This window comes from Oncorhynchus tshawytscha, unplaced genomic scaffold (assembly GCF_018296145.1).
Source record: "Oncorhynchus tshawytscha isolate Ot180627B unplaced genomic scaffold, Otsh_v2.0 Un_contig_7238_pilon_pilon, whole genome shotgun sequence".
Classification (NCBI taxonomy): Eukaryota; Metazoa; Chordata; class Actinopteri; order Salmoniformes; family Salmonidae; genus Oncorhynchus; species Oncorhynchus tshawytscha.
In genome coordinates this window covers 148,877-165,838 of record NW_024609722.1, presented here as the reverse complement: position 1 = coordinate 165,838, position 16,962 = coordinate 148,877, and the positions used below count along the sequence as shown (strand labels likewise).

Here is a 16,962-nt window from a genome sequence, read left to right as displayed (position 1 = left end):
CTCCATGCTAGGTACAAGACCCGCTACTTTTTAACAGGCATTCTCTCTGAGCCTCTTTACTGTGTTGCCACCATGCTAGATGCTAGGTACAAGACCCGCTACTTCTTTAACAGGCATTCTCTCTGAGCCTCTTTACTGTGTCGCCACCATGCTAGATGCTAGGTACAAGACCCGCTACTTCTTTAACAGGCATTCTCTCTGAGCCTCTTTACTGTGTCGCCACCATGCTAGATGCTAACAAGACCCGCTACTTCTTTAACAGGCATTCTCTCTGAGCCTCTTTACTGTGTCGCCACCATGCTAGATGCTAGGTACAAGACCCGCTACTTCTTTAACAGGCATTCTCTCTGAGCCTCTTTACTGTGTCGCCACCATGCTAGATGCTAAGTACAAGACCCGCTACTTCTTTAACAGGCATTCTCTCTGAGCCTCTTTACTGTGTCGCCACCATGCTAGATGCTAGGTACTTCGATGCAGACAGGAAACAGGGTTTACGTGAAATGTTACATACACAGCTGGACACGATGGAAAGCTCTTGATTTCTTTTCGACTTGCGGTAACGCTCCGTGGTTCGACATCGATAGTTGTTTAGCAGTTCAAAAATGTCGGAAACATGAACTTACATGAGCGACTGCATGGTCAAGCAACTGTTTGTTACTCTTCCCCATTGATATCACTAGCCACTTTAAACAATGCTACCTTATATAATGTTACATACCCTACATTATTCATCTCATATGCATACGTTGATACTGTACTCTATATCATCGACTGCATCCTTATGTAATACATGTATCACTAGCCACTTTAACTATGCCACTTGGTTTACATACTTAACTCATATGTATATACTGTACTCGATATCATCTACTGTATCTTGCCTATGCTGCTCTGTACCATCACTCATTCATATATCCTTATGTACATATTCTTTATCCCCTTACACTGTGTATAAGACAGTAGTTTTTTTGGAATTGTTAGTTAGATTACTTGTTCGTTATTACTGCATTGTCGGAACTAGAAGCACAAGCATTTCGCTACCCTCGCATTAACATCTGCTAACCATGTGTATGTGACAAATAACATTTGATTTTATTTGATTTGATTTACATACAACATTATTTGTGGACATCAGACAGATGTTGCTGTCCGGTTTTGTGATGAAACAAAAAAGGTGTGTTTGAATTAATTCTGCCACCGTCTTGTCTCGGCCTATATAGTGTAACAGTATAACTTTAGACCGTCCCCTCGCGAACCAGGGACCCTCTGCACACATCAACAACAGCTACCCATCACTCCACAAAAGTCGCGGCCCTTGCAGAGCAAGGGGAACCACTACTTCAAGGTCTCAGAGCAAGTGACGTCAACGATTGAAACGCTATTTAGCGGAAACCACCGCTAACTAAGCTAGCCGTTTCACATCCGTTACAATAGCACGGTGGCGAGGCATATGAACTAACAGGTTATGGAGCAAACAAAGCCATTATCACGAGTCAGGGTTTTTCCCCCCCCATATGAGCTTGGCCTCATTTCTATTACACCATATTAGCGGTCATTCATATTCCATTCACCCTGTGCAATGTAACAGCAATAGGTCAAGGCTACGACATGATACTCAAAATTGTCCCTGTACCCATCATGATGTTGCTACAACCTAGCCTATGAATGAAAGTTTACAACGCAGGTGCAACACAGGTCGAGATAAACGTTTGAGGTGACCGTGACACATTCAATACCGCCTTGCACACTCGTGTCTGCATCTAAGCTGATATAGGGTGTAATCATTAGTCCAAGTTGCAAACGAGAGTTTCTATTGGACAGATTCAGGTATATTGTAACCCCGTTTTGTTCCATTTGCTTCAGTTTAAGAAAAGTTAAACAGAATCAGCTAAATGAATACACCCCTTATCACGTGTTTCATAGCAGTTTCATAGCAGCCACGTTGTTTTCCTTCTCACATCTATGCGCTCTCCTCCTCTCACCTTATCCCTTCGCTTGTGGACTTCAATGCACAACACATGCGCTGTGTGACCAGGCAACAACAAAAAACTTCCAAGCCATACCATATAACCGCTACACAAGGACTTCATTGTCGTCACCATATTACCTAAAGCAACGTCATAGTCAACACAGCCAATAGAACTAACGTGTTGGTAAACCCGCTACAATCATGCAGTAACGATAGTGTACAGCCAGTAAGCAGTTTAGCACTTACATTGGCAGGCCCCAGTGGCAAATAAATTAGTAAAACCAAAAGTTTACCTTGACTTGGAAGAGTTCCAGTGTTGTGTTGGAAAGTCCTAGCCAGCTAGCTAACATAGCATCCCTCTATTTGAGCAGTGTGTTTCAGTAGGCTAAAACTAGGTAACTGCATACGCTAGCAACGTGAGAAACTGAAAATAGTTAATCTCTAGCTTCTTTATTTTGGAAGAAATTACTTTGTTCAAAAATGTTCAACTATTACATTTCTCTCTGAGTCAACGGTTCACCGCAGTGCTAGCTAGCTGTAGCTTCTACTTTCAGTACTAGATTCTGACATTCTCTGATCCTTTGATTGGATGGACAACATGTCAGTTCAGTTCATACAAGAGCTCTGATTGGTTGGAGGACGTCCTCTGGAAGTTGTTATAATTACTGTGTAAGTCTATGGTAGGGGTGAGAACCATAAGCCAAAAACCATGAAGCAAACCGCGCACCCCCCCCAAACCGTGCACCCCCTGGGGTCCCGAGGATTGAGTTTGGGAAATGCTAACATGGGTTGGTTACATGTCTCATTATTTTCTGTCTCTGCTTCCCCATTGATTTTGTCCACACACTGCTACTGCTTGCGACGGCAAAATCGAATGACTATAAAACCTTAAGATTTTTGTTAGTATACGGTCCCATACAATAATCTGTACTCCTAAAAATAAAATAAAAAAAAAGACCCCTCTGCAGTCACTTCCCGACTTTGAATACCACTGCATCACAGTATCTACAGGTCCTATAGCTCAAACGGTTCAACCTCGGTTAAAATACCAAGTATAATTTCCTCTGTTCCGAGTACACCCGAAGTACTCCCTCTTGCATTTTAACAGTAAGCCTATGGTATTAGGAGTCTACTCAAGCACACCATGTGGATAGGTCTAGTACCGCCAGGGGCTCCTAGTACCCCTGGTTGAGAACCACTGCTGTAGAATCTTGTCCTCGACTATAGACAATATAAGGTTGATTAAGTTAGAATTTTTGTACACAAAATGTACCACCATTTCTATTATGTTCAAAGCTATATGATTTATTTCATGCGAAGTAGTTATGTTAGATTAGCTTCTGAAATAACTTCCTGTTCCTTAAACGTGGCGTAGTCGTCGTCATGTTCTCTTACCAACTTTAGGAGATTTGAAGGGCTCTCTTTCAGCTGTTTCTGCAGCTCTGCTAGAGACGTGATGTTGATCAACTCCTAGAAGGGATCAAAAAACAAAAGGCACAATGAATATTCTTCAGACTTCCACAGGGGTTTCATGACATCCTTTTTGTTGTTGTTGACTTATACCCATTTTTCTCCCCTTTTCCTCCCCTTTTTCTCCCCAATTTCGTGGTATCCAATTGTTTTTAGTAGCTACTATCTTGTCTCATCGCTACAACTCCCGTACGGGCTCGGGAGAGACGAAGGTTGAAAGTCATGCGTCCTCCGATACACAACCCAACCAAGCCGCACTGCTTCTTAACACATCCAACCCGGAAGCCAGCCCCACCAATGTGTCGGAGGAAACACCGTGCACCTGGCAACCTTGGTTAGCGCGCACTGTTCCCGGCCCGCCACAGGAGTCACTGGTGCGCGATGAGACAAGGATATCCCTACCGGCCAAACCCTCCCTAACCCGGACGACGCTAGGCCAATTGTGCGTCGCCCCACGGACCTCCCGGTCGCGGCCGGTTGCGACAGAGCCTGGGCGCGAACCCAGAGTCTCTGGTGGCACAGCGCTGAACCACTGCACCACCCGGGAGGCTATGACATCCTTTAACCAGACATCTAAATACCTGAAATAGTATTACCTTGAACGGTTGCGTAGTGGCCATGAGCTTGGTGTCCAACAGCCTGAGGAAACAGAGAAGATACTTGGTCCATTGGTTAGAGAGGAACATCTGTCTTTACCAACAGCACCAGATATACACACGCATTGAGGGGGAGGGGCAGCGCGTTGAGGGGGAGGGGCAGCGCGTTGAGGGGGAGGGGCAGCGCATTGAGGGGGAGGGGCACCAGGTCAGACGCAGAGCAGAGCTCCTGGGTGAAAAACGTGGTGGGTTAAGTGCCTTGCACAACGGCAGGAGATGGTACATGGGATCAGAGCAGCAGCCTTCCAGCTGCCAGTTCATTCCCATGTGTGTCGCCGGCTCTTCCAGCTGCTGGGCTACTGAGAGGTTTCTAGATTAACAGTGCACCAGATAAATAGACTGACTCCCAGAGAGGTTAGGTCAAAGCAGTGGTAAGCCTTGTCAGAGCCAGAACGGCTCATAGAGAAGTAGTAGCAGTATGTCCTTTACCCAGGGAAGACCCACCAAAACCCTGACACAGCAGAATGTATTTACCTGGGGAAGACCCACCAAAACCCTGACGCAGCAGAATGTATTTACCTGGGGAAGACACACTGAGTGACTTCTTTAAAGTCATTCAGGTCCTGTGGGGAAGAAAGAAAAAGACTGTCAAATAGAAAAGAAACAAGGTTCTTCTAAACCACTGTGTTTCCGACCTCATTCCGTCAGTAGAATATAACTGGTTATTCTTTAAAAGTGCTTTCCTCACCATCTTAAATAAGCATGCCCTGTTAAAAAAAATTTGAACCAGGAACAGATATAGTCCTTGGTTCACTCCAGACCTGACTGCCCTTGACCTGCACAAAAGCATCCTGTGGCGTACTGCATTAGCATCGAATAGACCCTGCGATATGCAACTTCTCAGGGAAGTTAGGAACCAATATACACAGGCAGTTTGAAAAAGCAAGCCTTCACTTTCCTAACAGAAATTTGCATCCTGCAACACAAACGCCAAAAAGTTCTGGGACACTAAAATCCATGGAGAATAAGAGCACCTCCTCCCAGCTGCCCACTGCACTGAGGCTAGAAAACATTGTCACCACCTATAAATCCGCAATAATTGAGGATTTCAATAAGCTTTTTCTACAGCTGGCCATGCTTTCCACCTGGCACTCCTACCCTGGTAAACAGCCCTCCACAGCAATTTTCCCAAGCCTCCCTATTTCTCCTTCACCCAAATAGCTGATGTTCTGAAAGAGCTGCAAAATCTGGACCCCTACAAATCAGCAGGACTGGAACATCTTTCTAAAATTACAGCCGAAATTGTTGCAACCCCTATTGCTAGCCTGTTCAACATCTCTTTCGTATTGTCTGAGATCCCCAAAGATTGAACAGCTGCCGCGGTAATCCCCTCTTCAAAAGGGGAGACACTCTAGACCCAAACTGCTACAGACCTATAGCTAATCTACCCTGCCTTTCTAAGGTCATCGAAAGCAAAGTTAACAAACAGCTCACCGACCATTTCGAATCCCACCGTAGCTTCTCCGCTATGCAATCTGGTTTCAGAGCTGGTCATGGGTGCACCTTAGCCACGCTCAAGGTCCTAAACGATATCATTGATAAGAGACATTACTGTGCAGCCGTATTCATCGATTTGGCCAAGGCTTTCACTGTCAATCACCAAATTCATCAACAGCCTTGGTTTCTCAAATGACTGCCTCGTCTGGTTCACCAACTACTTCTCAGACAGAGTACAGTTTGTCAAATCGGAGGGCCTGTTGTCCGGTCCTCTGGCAGTCTATGGGGGTGCCACAGGTTCAATTCTCGGGCCAACTCTTTTCTCTGTATACATCAATGATGTCGCTCTTGCTGCTGGTGATTCTCTGATCCACCTCTACGCAGACGATAGCATTCTGTATACTTCTAGCCCTTCTTTGGACACTTAAACCTCCAGACAAGCATCAATGCCATACAACTCTGCTTCCGTGGCCTCCAACTGCTCTTAAATGAAAGTAAAACTAAATGCATGTTCTTCAACCGATCGCTGCCAGCATCTGCCCGCCCATCCAGCATCACTACTCAGGGACCGTTCTGACATCTACAAATACCTAGGTGTCTGGTTAGACTGTAAACTCTCCTTCCAGACTCACAAAATTAAATCTAGAATCTGCTTCCTATTACGCAACAAAGCATCCTTCACTCATGCTGCCAAACATATCTTTGTAAAACGGACTATCCTACCAATCCTCAACTTCTCGCGATGTCACTTACAAAATAGCCTCCAACACGCTACTCAACAAATTGGATGCAGTCTATCACAGTGCCATCCGTTTTGTCACCAAAGCCCCATATTCTACCCACCACTGCGACCTGTATGCTCTCGTTGGCTGGCCCTCGCTTCATATTTATCGCCAAACCCACTGGCTCCACGTCATCTATAAGTTTTGCTAGGTAAAGCCCTGCCTTATCTCAGCTCACTGGTCACCATAGCAGCACACACCCGTAGCACGCGCTCCAGCAGGTATATTTCACGGTCACCGCAAATTCCTTGGGCCGCCTTTCCTTCCAGTTCTCTGCTGCCAATGACTGGAACGAATTGCAAAAATCGCTGAAGCTGGAGACTCATATCTCCCCTCACTAACTTTAAGCATCAGCTGTCAGAGCAGCTCACAGATCATTGCACCTGTACACAGACCATCTGTAAATAGCCCATCCAACTACCTCATCCCCATACTGTATTTATTTATTTTGCTCCTTCGCACCCCAGTATCTCTACTTGCACATTCATCTTCTGCACATCTATTCACTCCAGTGTTTAATTGCTAAATTGTCATTATTTCACCACTATGGCCTATTTATTGCCTACCACCCTTGACTTACCTCATTTGCACACTGTATATACACTTTTCTATTGTTTTATTGACTATGTTTGTTTATCCCATGTGTAACTGTGTTTGTGTCACACTGCTTTGTTTTATCTTGGCCAGATCACAGTTGTAAAATGAGAACTTGTTCTCAACTAGCCTACCTGGTTAAATAAAGGTGAAATTTAAAATTAAACCACTGTGTTCATATATAAATGGTGCGTGTTTTGTACCTCTGGCAGTACGCAGTAGAACTGATGGATGGTGTGCATGACGTCCAGCAGCATGTTGTGGCCAACCACCAACTTTCCCTGGGTTGGAGAGAGGGGGGAAAGAGTTGAGTCCCAACCTAAAGGTATAGCGCCCAAAGAGAGATAAAGGAGAACTCACGCAACTACAATATTCCTTATAGTTTCAGTGGTGGATTGCAAAGGCAGTTGGCATATACTGGTACATCGCAACATAACAAAAGATACAGGTTAAAACTAAAACAATTTGATACCAGGTTGTCAGGGTAACTCACAGATTTGGAGATGGCGTGTATGACCCTGGAGAATCCCACAGCGTCATTCAGCTCCTCCTGGAAGGATTGACGAGGGTCACGTTCAGTAGGAAACGTAGCAAAACATTGCAAAGAAACTACAAAGGAATGTCTCTTATTGGACAAGTAATCTCCCAGATTCAAAACGTTGCCACCTGATCGTGTTTCTTCAGGGGGTGAAGGTGTGGAACCTTTCAAGAAGAAATGTACTGTCTGCTTTTTAGATACAGTAGAAGAAAATTCAGCCGTGTCCTTCTGGAGTTACTGTGCTTAGACTGCTTCCATCTAGAACACCACAGGAAGGAATGTTCTGGAATGTTCTGGAATGTTTTTGCTTTTTTTATAGAAAAACGGTAGAAGGAACGCACCTGTTCTCTCCCTGTTTCTGCCGCTCCCTCCTCTTCCTCTCCTCGCCGTCCACCTTGCTGGGAATGTACCGCTCTGAAACCCCATTATATCATCACATAATACACCCGTCTATAAATGTACATCAACTCACGCCTACTGACCGGAGAGATCCCACAGCATCACTCCCACACCTACTTGGATCCCACAGCATCACTCACACCTACTTAGACTCCCACAGCATCACTCACACCTAAGACGATCCCACAGCATCACTCACACCTACTTGGCCGGAGACGATCCCACAGCATCACTCACACCTACTTGGCCGGAGACGATCCCACACATCCAGGCCGGAGACGATCCCACAGCATCACTAACTTGACCGGAGACGATCCTACATCACTCCACACCTACTTGACCGGAGACGATCCCACAGCATCACTCACACCTACTGACCGGAGACGATCCCACAGCATCACTCACACCTACTTGACCGGAGACGATCCCACAGCATCACTCACACCTACTTGACCGGAGACGATCCCACAGCATCACTCACACCTACTTGACCGGAGACGATCCCACAGCATCACTCACACCTACTGACCGGAGCCGATCCCACAGCATCACTCACACACCTACTGACCGGAGACGATCCCACAGCATCACTCACACCTACCGGAGACGATCCCACAGCATCACTCACACCTACTGACCGGAGACGATCCCACAGCATCACTCACACCTACTGACCGGAGACGATCCCACAGCATCACTCACACCTACTGACCGGAGCGATCCCACAGCATCACTCCCACCTACTGACCGGAGCCGATCCCACAGCATCACTCACACCTACTTGACCGGAGACGATCCCACAGCATCACTCACACCTACTTGACCGGAGACGATCCCACAGCATCACTCACACCTACTTGACCGGAGCCGATCCCACAGCATCACTCACACCTACTTGACCGGAGACGATCCCACAGCATCACTCACACCTACTGACCGGAGACGATCCCACAGCATCACTCACACCTACTTGACCGGAGACGATCCCACAGCATCACTCACACCTACTGACCCGATCCCACAGCATCACTCACACCTACTGACCGGACGATCCCACAGCATCACTCACACCTACTGACGCATCACTCACACCTACTGACTGGAGACAATCCCACAGCATCACTCACACACACATTACCTGAGGGGGGGGTCAGACTAGAAAGCTTAGACTAGAACACCGGCAGGGGGGGCAGACTGTGTTCTACTGACGTAGAAGATCCCTGAGTAACTCCCAGATTAGAAGATCCCTGACTCCAGATTACTACTAGAAGATCCCTGGTAAATCACCTCAACACCCTGAGTAACCTCCAGATTACTAACGGAAGATCCCTGAGTAACTCAGATTACTAAATCCGAGCCAGATTACTAACGGGGAGTAACTCTTACTAACGTCCCTGAGTAACTCCAGATTACTAGTAGAAGGTCACTACGTAGATTAGTAACTCATTACTAACGTAGAAGATCCTGAGTAACTCTGCCATTGGTATAAAGACAGTTAAAATGGAGCACTAAACTAAAGTTCAAACTGGTATCACTCATTACATCCTCTAGCTTAATGGATTTATTTAACTCGGCAAATCAGTTGAGAACTAATTCTTATTTCACAATGACGGCCTCCCCCTCCCCTAACCCGGTTGATGCTGGGCCAATTGTGCGCTGCCCTACAGGACTCTTGATCACAGCCTGTTGTGATACAGCCCAGGATCGAACCAGGGTCGGTAGTGACGTCTCTAGCACTTCAATGTAGTGCTTTAAATCGCTGCGCCATTCAGGGAGCCTTATTCCTAGTATATAAGGTCTTAATGATTAGTTCAATCAGGTGTGCTAGCGGTTTAGGCACTGCATCGAAAGTGCTAGAGGTGTCACTACAGACCCTGGTTCGATCCCGGGCTGTATCACAACCAGCCGTGATCATGAGTCTCGTAGGGCTCTGGAATAGATCAAATACATAGACTGACTGGCTGGGGGTCCCCCCGAGGAGAGGTTTGAGAACCTCTGATATAGCTGGCAGACTGACCTTCTCTGTCTCCAAGGTCTCCACATGAAGGCCCTTTGGGAACCTATAGGAGAGTAGATGAACATTATCCTTCTATAAAGATATGTCATCTCTGTACAATATACACACTCAGTACTAGAACTATATAAACATTTTATGATTAACATTAACTGTCACTAAGCAGCGTTAAAACTACAGATAAAAAAAAACAATTCATCTGTTTTAGAAATAGCAGAATGGTAACAATTCAAAAAGTGGATTTCATTCATCTCCCTGTGTTCTTGGGATGGAACACTGAATTATATCTGCAGAGTTCTAGAACATTGCTGCTCTAGAAGGACAGAACGTACGTACTTGGAGTTGAGAGTCTGGTAGATCAGCTTCCTCTGAAACCTGGAGTGGAGCAGAGAACAGAACAGGGGGAATGGAGGTTTTTAATTAACAAAACACTGGTAAATATTGCTGGGGGGGGGTCAGGAGAGCCATGTTAAAATGGTAAAGTCCTTGAGACTGAAATTAAATTGTTGTATAAATGCACATTTCTCTCTCGCACACACACACACACAAACAAACAAAACACACAGGTGTTTCTTTACCCAGTGCAGGGCTCCAGGTCCACAGTCTTCTCTGAGGTAGTGAACAGAGATTCCACCTTCTCTCTGCAAGGGACAAGAGGCAGGAGGAAGACTTAACAAAACGACAGGGATGCATTCTGGGCTGGAGCTGAATGGTCGTGTCTGGACTGTTACCATGGATTTCTGCTCCGCTAGACATAAATCAGTACCATGTGACTTCACCGTGGACCGTAGGACGGGTTCCGCTGAGGCTGTAACACCCGTTTGGAGGAGTTTAAACCATGCCTTATATGAAGGAGCAACTGGTGTCAGAGGGTGGCTAGGGAGGAAAGGGGCGGTAGGAGGAACTAGTGTCAGAGGGTGGCTAGGGGAGGGAAAGGGGCAGTAGGAGGAACTAGTGTCAGCGGGTGGCTAGGGAGGGAAAGGGCGGTAGGAGGAACTAGTGTCAGAGGGTGGCTAGGGAGGGAAAGGGGCAGTAGGAGGAACTAGTGTCAGAGGGTGGCTAGGGAGGGGAGGGGCTAGTGGCGGTAGGAGGAACTGGTGTCAGAAGGAGGGAAAGGGGCTAGTGGCGGCAGGAGGAACTGGTGTCAGAAGGAGGGAAAGGGGCAGATTTGGGACCAGGCTGTCATCTCTCTCACCACATGCAACTACAGTCTGAAGTTGTAACTAGAAATGGGAGTCAGGTTTAAACTTACACCACCCGTCCGATGTACTCCCTGTGCTCCTCGGGGGCTGCCAGGGCCTTTGTTTGGGTTGGGGAGATGTAGGAGGGGTTTCCTGATCCGTTACTCTGACTCCGCCTCTCCTCATACTGCTCCCGCAGCTGCACTTCCTCTTCCTGGTTCAGGTACGGGATCCCTACGGCAACCAGAAAAGGAAGCAGGGTTAGATGGTGGAGTGTTGGTTATTTTAAATCAATCACTTAGTCATCTTTATTGACCTAGTTGGAATTCCTAAAGCATCCAGAACAGGGAAGGGGGTTAGCTAGAGTAGCTTCAATCCATCAAATCGATTTATTGTCCTAGTTGGGATTTCTACGGCAACCAGACAGAATGTCACCTACCGTGACGGAACACTTTGTTGAAGTCAAAACCCTGACTGGCCAGGAAGTCTATGCTGGAACTCTGAAATAACAACAGACATATTTACCAAAGCACCACCAGGGGCAACATGGGTCCTATTCTCCAGGGATGGAAAGGAAGCAAACGGGCTGAAACGCGGTGTGACGACCTAAACATGTCAATCAAATCACATGTATTTACATAACGGGCTGAAACGGGAGTGACGACCTAAACATGTCCAATCAAATCACATGTATTTACATAATGGGCTGAAACGGGGAGTGACGACCTAAACCTGTCCAATCAAATCACATGTATTTACATAACGGGCTGAAACATGATTTGATTGGACAGGTTTAGGTCGTCCTCCCCATGTATTTACATAGCCCTTCTTACATCAGCTGATATCTCAAAGTGCTGTACAGAAACCCAGCCTTAAAAACCCCCAAACAGCAAGCGATGCAGGTTGTCAAGCACCAGTAAGAAATGCTTGTACCACCGGATAAAATAAGACAGACCAGCGGTTTTCTAACCTGGCAGATGAACTTGGTGTCTGGGGAGGTTCTGTTGAACGGCTTTGGGAATATATAAAAATTAAAAGTCTTGATGACGTACCTGTGGGGACAAGGACACCAGGAGAGAAAGAACAGCAGGTCAGCTAGGTTAAACATTCCTATAGCCTGCATAGAGATCACATCATTTAATATAGCTGACTTAGACTTTCTATTTAACACTATATCAGCTGGTCCCAGATCAGTATTTCAGACACACCCGTTTGTTATGACAGTGTAACAACACAGTAGAGAAGAGTTGGCTAAATCACTAACTGATCTGGGGTCAGGTCACGGTCCTATTGCGTCAAGCTTAAGAGGGCCGATATAGGATCAGGTCCATATGGCATCTCATTCAGAACAATCTGAAAGGCTAAACACTGATCCTAAAATCAGCACTCTGAGAAGCGTCATGTTACTCAGATGTAACTCAGTTCAAAACAGACTGCGTGTTAAATGTTAAATCGGAGAGAAAATCCCACTCACTTGGACTCTGCCTGGTCATATGTGAACGTACACAGTCCAAACTGAAACAGCAAGAAGTCCATGGAATGCTGGGTAGAGGGGGGGGGGCAGAGGTGGTGAGAGTCTCAAACGTGTACATTTAAAGCAGGACCGATAGCACATGGCCTTGTTGTGGCCCATACTTAGACTCCAGGAATCAAAGACACCCGAAAACCATGATCAAATTCAGCCATGATATAAAAAGTTATGCGAGCTACCTCGCTATATTAGTTATATACAGTGGGGAGTTTACATACACTTAGGTTGGAGTTATTAAATCTCATTTTTCAACCACTCCACACATTTCTTGATAAACTATAGTTTTGGCAAATAGGTTAGGACATCTACTTTGTGCATGACACAAGTAATTTTTCCAACAATTGTTTACAGACAGATTATTTGACTTGCTGTATCACAATCCCAGTGGGTCAGAGGTTTACATACACTAAGTTGACTGTGCCTTTAAACAGCTTGGAGAATTCCAGAAAATGTCATGGCTTTAGAAGCTTCTGATAGGCTAATTGACATTATTTTAGTCAATTGGAGGTGTACCTGTGGATGAATTTCAAGGCCTACCTTCAAACTCAGTGCCTCATTGCTTGACATCAAGGGAAAATCAAAAGAAATCAGCCAAGACCTCAGAAAAACAATTGTAGACCTCCACAAGTCTGGCTCATCCTTGGTAGCAATTTCCAAAAGCCTGAAGGTACCACGTTCATCTGTACAAACAATAGTACGCAAGTATAAACACCATGGGACCACACGGCTGTCAAGCCAGTCAGGAAGGAAACGCATTCTGTCTCCTAGAGATGAACGTACTTTGGTGCAAAAAGTGCAAATCAATCCCAGAACAACAGCAAAGGACCTTGTGAAGATGCTGGAGGAAACCGGTACAAAAGTATCTACATCCACAGTAAAACGAGTCCTATATCGACATAACCTGAAAGGCCGCTCAGCAAGGTAGAAGCCACTGCTCCAAAACCGCCATAAAAAGCCAGACTATGGTTTGCAACTGCACATGGGGACAAATATCGTAACTTTTTGGAGAAATTTCCTCTGGTCTGAATAAACAAAAAACAGAACTGTTTGGCCATAATGACCAACGTGATGTTTGGAGGAAAATGGGTGAGGCTAAGCAGCCAAAGAATACCATCCCAACCATGAAGCACGGAGGTGGCAGCATCATGTTGTGGGGTGCTTTGCTGCAGGACGGACTGGTGCACTTCACTAAATAGATGGCATCATAAAGGAAAAGTATGTGGATATATTTTAGCAACATCACAAGACCTCAGTCAGGAAGTTAAAGCTTGGTCACAAATGGGTCTTCCAAATGGACAGGACCCCAAGCATGTCCAAAGTTGTGGCCTAACAACAAAGTCAAAGTATTGAGTGGCCATCAAAATCCGGGAACATTTGTGGGGCAGAACTGAAAAAAAGCATTAAATGAGGCCTACAAACCTGACGCAGTTACACCTGCACTGTCAGGAGGAATGGGCCAAAATTCCCCCAACTTACTGTGGGAAGCTTGTGGAAGGCTACCCGAAACATTTGACCCAAGTTATCCAATTTAAAGGCAATGATACCAACTACTGATTGAGTGTAAGTAAACTTCTGACTTCAACTGTAGCGAATCACTCAGTGCCTGACCGACAGGACAGTTTTGACCAGGGCCATACATTTAGTGTTTATGTTTATGTTAGAGTTTTAATATCGTTCTCATTCTAAACATTCCGTTACATTGTTAAATATTCTCCATGTTAAACTAACGGGGAACCAACATGGCTGCCATAAAACGTTGTAGTGTCAAGTAAATGCAGCATAATGCAGGAAACCGCATTGCCTCCCCAACTCTAAACGCATGTCTCTCTTGACTGTTACCTTTTTAGCTTCATGTAGCGCTCCTCTGGCGTGTCCAACCCGTTAGTCAGTGCGCTGACGTTGGGCCCATCGCTAATACCTGAAACCGAAAAGAGTGTATTTTCTACTGTATTAACTAGAACATGAAGATGTCAAGAGTTCATAACCGACTGCGTGTGTGTGGCTTGTAGCAGCCACGGAAACGGGTTGGCCAGCGAGCTAGTTAAGATGTAACTCTACATGTTTGCCAGTTAAATAGCTAGCTAACAATGACTTACCTGAAAATTCCCCATCGATTGCGAGAAAGTCTGCTTCCTCTATTGCGCTGTACACAGTGCTTAAACTGTCTTTGAAATCTGTAATACAAAAACAACAGTCAGCGTTGGTGGTTTACTCAACACGCAAGCTAGCTAGTAATGCTAGTCAGCGGGTTAGCATTCACAACCTCGCGGAAATTAACGGAATCATGATTGTTGCGGTGAGAAACCACAGCTAAGTTTGTGTATCTAATAGCATATGACTATAATCTTGGTGTATATTATCTATAAGGGTGAATTACTTGTTCGTGTCACCTCCATCCCTACAGAAAGACAAAAAAAAAAAATACAATGTACCGAACCGCTGCTGTCACACAAGAGGATTTTAATCTGTCCAACACTTCCGGCGTAGTGACGTTTTTGACACGACGTCAATCAAAATATGGCTACGCCAAAATAAAAGCCGTACGATGCACGAATCACGATTACGCGCTTTCTAGCTCGAATGTACAGTGTGGGTTTATCAGTCGTGCCGTGAGCATAACTGAACATGTTATAATGGGTGTCCCCCCCCATTTTGAACAGCAATTTTAATGTGTCTTTTCACGCCATCAACGGTCACCCAATGCAAAAGCCATGTAAGACAGACTAAAATGAAGTTCCACATTTTTAGATAGGTGTCAAATAATGGTAGTATAGCAATCTTATCCGGATTAATGTGTGTTTATGTTAAAATGACTCATATGACTATTGTTATCTAACTGAAGCTAGAGTTTCACCTTTGTCATTATTGATCAATTAACAAATAATTACAAATCTAAGATTTTCTTACATTTCTGTCCTCACAAAATGTTGATGTAACACTACATACATACACTTTGCCTGTGATACTTGAACCCTTGGTTATACTAGGACCCTTGGTTATGCTAGGACCCTATGTTATGCATAAACCTTCTTACTCAAAGATCTACTCCAACAACACATTGCTGTCACCATTTTTATTAACTCTAGTTGGTGTTCAGCAATAAATTAAAAACATTCTTTGAAATATACACTACATGACTAAAACGACCCCTCCCCCCCTCGTTGCTATAACAACCTCCACTCTTCTGGGACGGCTTTGGAACATCGTTGCGGGGACTTGCTTCCATTCAGGCACGAACATTAGTGAGGTCGGGCACTGATGCTTGTAATTAGGCCTGGCTTGCGATTAGGCCTGGCTGATTGAGGTCAGGGCTCTGTGCAGGCAAGTCAAGTTCTTCCACATCGACCTCGACAAACCATTTCTGAATGGACCTCGCTTTGTGCACAGGAGGATTGTCATTCTGAAACAGGAAAGGGCCTTCCCCAAACTGTTGCCACAAAGTTGATTCATCTAGAATGTCATTGTACGCTATCGTGTTAAGATTTCCCTTCACTGGAACTAAAGGGCCTAGCCTGAACCATGAAAAACAGCCACAGACCATTACTTTTCGTAGGCATGTGTACAGACAGACGATTTTTACGCACTGGTTGTTTCAGCACTCGCCGGTCCCGTTCTGTGAGCTTGTGTGGCCTACCACTTCGCGGCTGAGACGTCGTTGCTCTGAGATGTTTCCACTTCACAATAACAACACTTACAGTTGACCGGGGCAGCTCTAGCAGGGCAGAAATTTGATGAACTGACTTGTTGGAAAAGTGGAATCCTATGACGATGCTACATTGAAAGTCACTGAGCTCTTCAGTAAGGGCATTATACTGTCAATGTTTGTCTATGGAGATTGCATGGCTGTGTGCTCGATTTTATACACCTGTCAGCAACAAGTGTGGCCCAATCCACTAATTTGAAAGGGTGTTCACATCCACTACATATACAAAAATATCTAAACATCAACTCTTAATACAAAAACTCCCCGGCTAAAATGTGAACTCAACTTTCACAGGGAGCCGAGTAGAATAATTTCAGTTTGAGACAGATTTACAAAATATAATTATATTCCAAGTTATACATACAGGATACAACAGCAATGCATTGTGAATTTAGAATGAACTAGTCATGGTGGTAAGATCGCTGACAAGTCTTTTAAAACCAGAAATCAAGACACATTGACCCAATGGGCCCAATCCTAAACGCCCCCTAGACCCTATGCCATATGCACTTGTGGAGATCGGAGAGGTTTTGTCAGGTGTAAGCAATATGGTAATAGCTCTACCACTCAATGATAGGCTAGGTGGAAGTAAACCCATATTGCTTACAACCAATTAGATGATCTTACATCATTACATTACATTAAGGTCTAGATGTCAATTTGGGATTGGGCCCTTCTCCAATGGTCC

General features: G+C 45.2%; 1 protein-coding gene across 1 annotated transcript in view; it reads right to left on the bottom strand.

The window, feature by feature from the left end:
• The window catches only part of LOC112237911 (poly(A)-specific ribonuclease PARN), a 30,989-nt gene extending 15,920 nt beyond the window's left edge, over positions 1-15,069 (bottom strand). The window contains exons 1-17 of the mRNA XM_042317266.1: positions 14,949-15,069; positions 14,668-14,745; positions 14,412-14,489; positions 12,515-12,584; positions 12,011-12,092; positions 11,480-11,540; positions 11,112-11,274; positions 10,438-10,500; positions 10,196-10,234; positions 9,859-9,905; positions 7,784-7,860; positions 7,402-7,455; positions 7,112-7,189; positions 4,615-4,658; positions 4,036-4,078; positions 3,365-3,439; positions 3,133-3,190 (exon numbers count right to left, since the gene is read on the bottom strand). Of these exons, the coding sequence (XP_042173200.1) occupies positions 3,133-3,190; positions 3,365-3,439; positions 4,036-4,078; positions 4,615-4,658; positions 7,112-7,189; positions 7,402-7,455; positions 7,784-7,860; positions 9,859-9,905; positions 10,196-10,234; positions 10,438-10,500; positions 11,112-11,274; positions 11,480-11,540; positions 12,011-12,092; positions 12,515-12,584; positions 14,412-14,489; positions 14,668-14,745; positions 14,949-14,967 (1,129 nt within the window). The 5' untranslated portion in view covers positions 14,968-15,069. The remainder of the gene's footprint in view (positions 1-3,132; positions 3,191-3,364; positions 3,440-4,035; positions 4,079-4,614; positions 4,659-7,111; positions 7,190-7,401; positions 7,456-7,783; positions 7,861-9,858; positions 9,906-10,195; positions 10,235-10,437; positions 10,501-11,111; positions 11,275-11,479; positions 11,541-12,010; positions 12,093-12,514; positions 12,585-14,411; positions 14,490-14,667; positions 14,746-14,948) is intronic.
• Between the last annotated feature and the right edge of the window lie 1,893 nt (positions 15,070-16,962).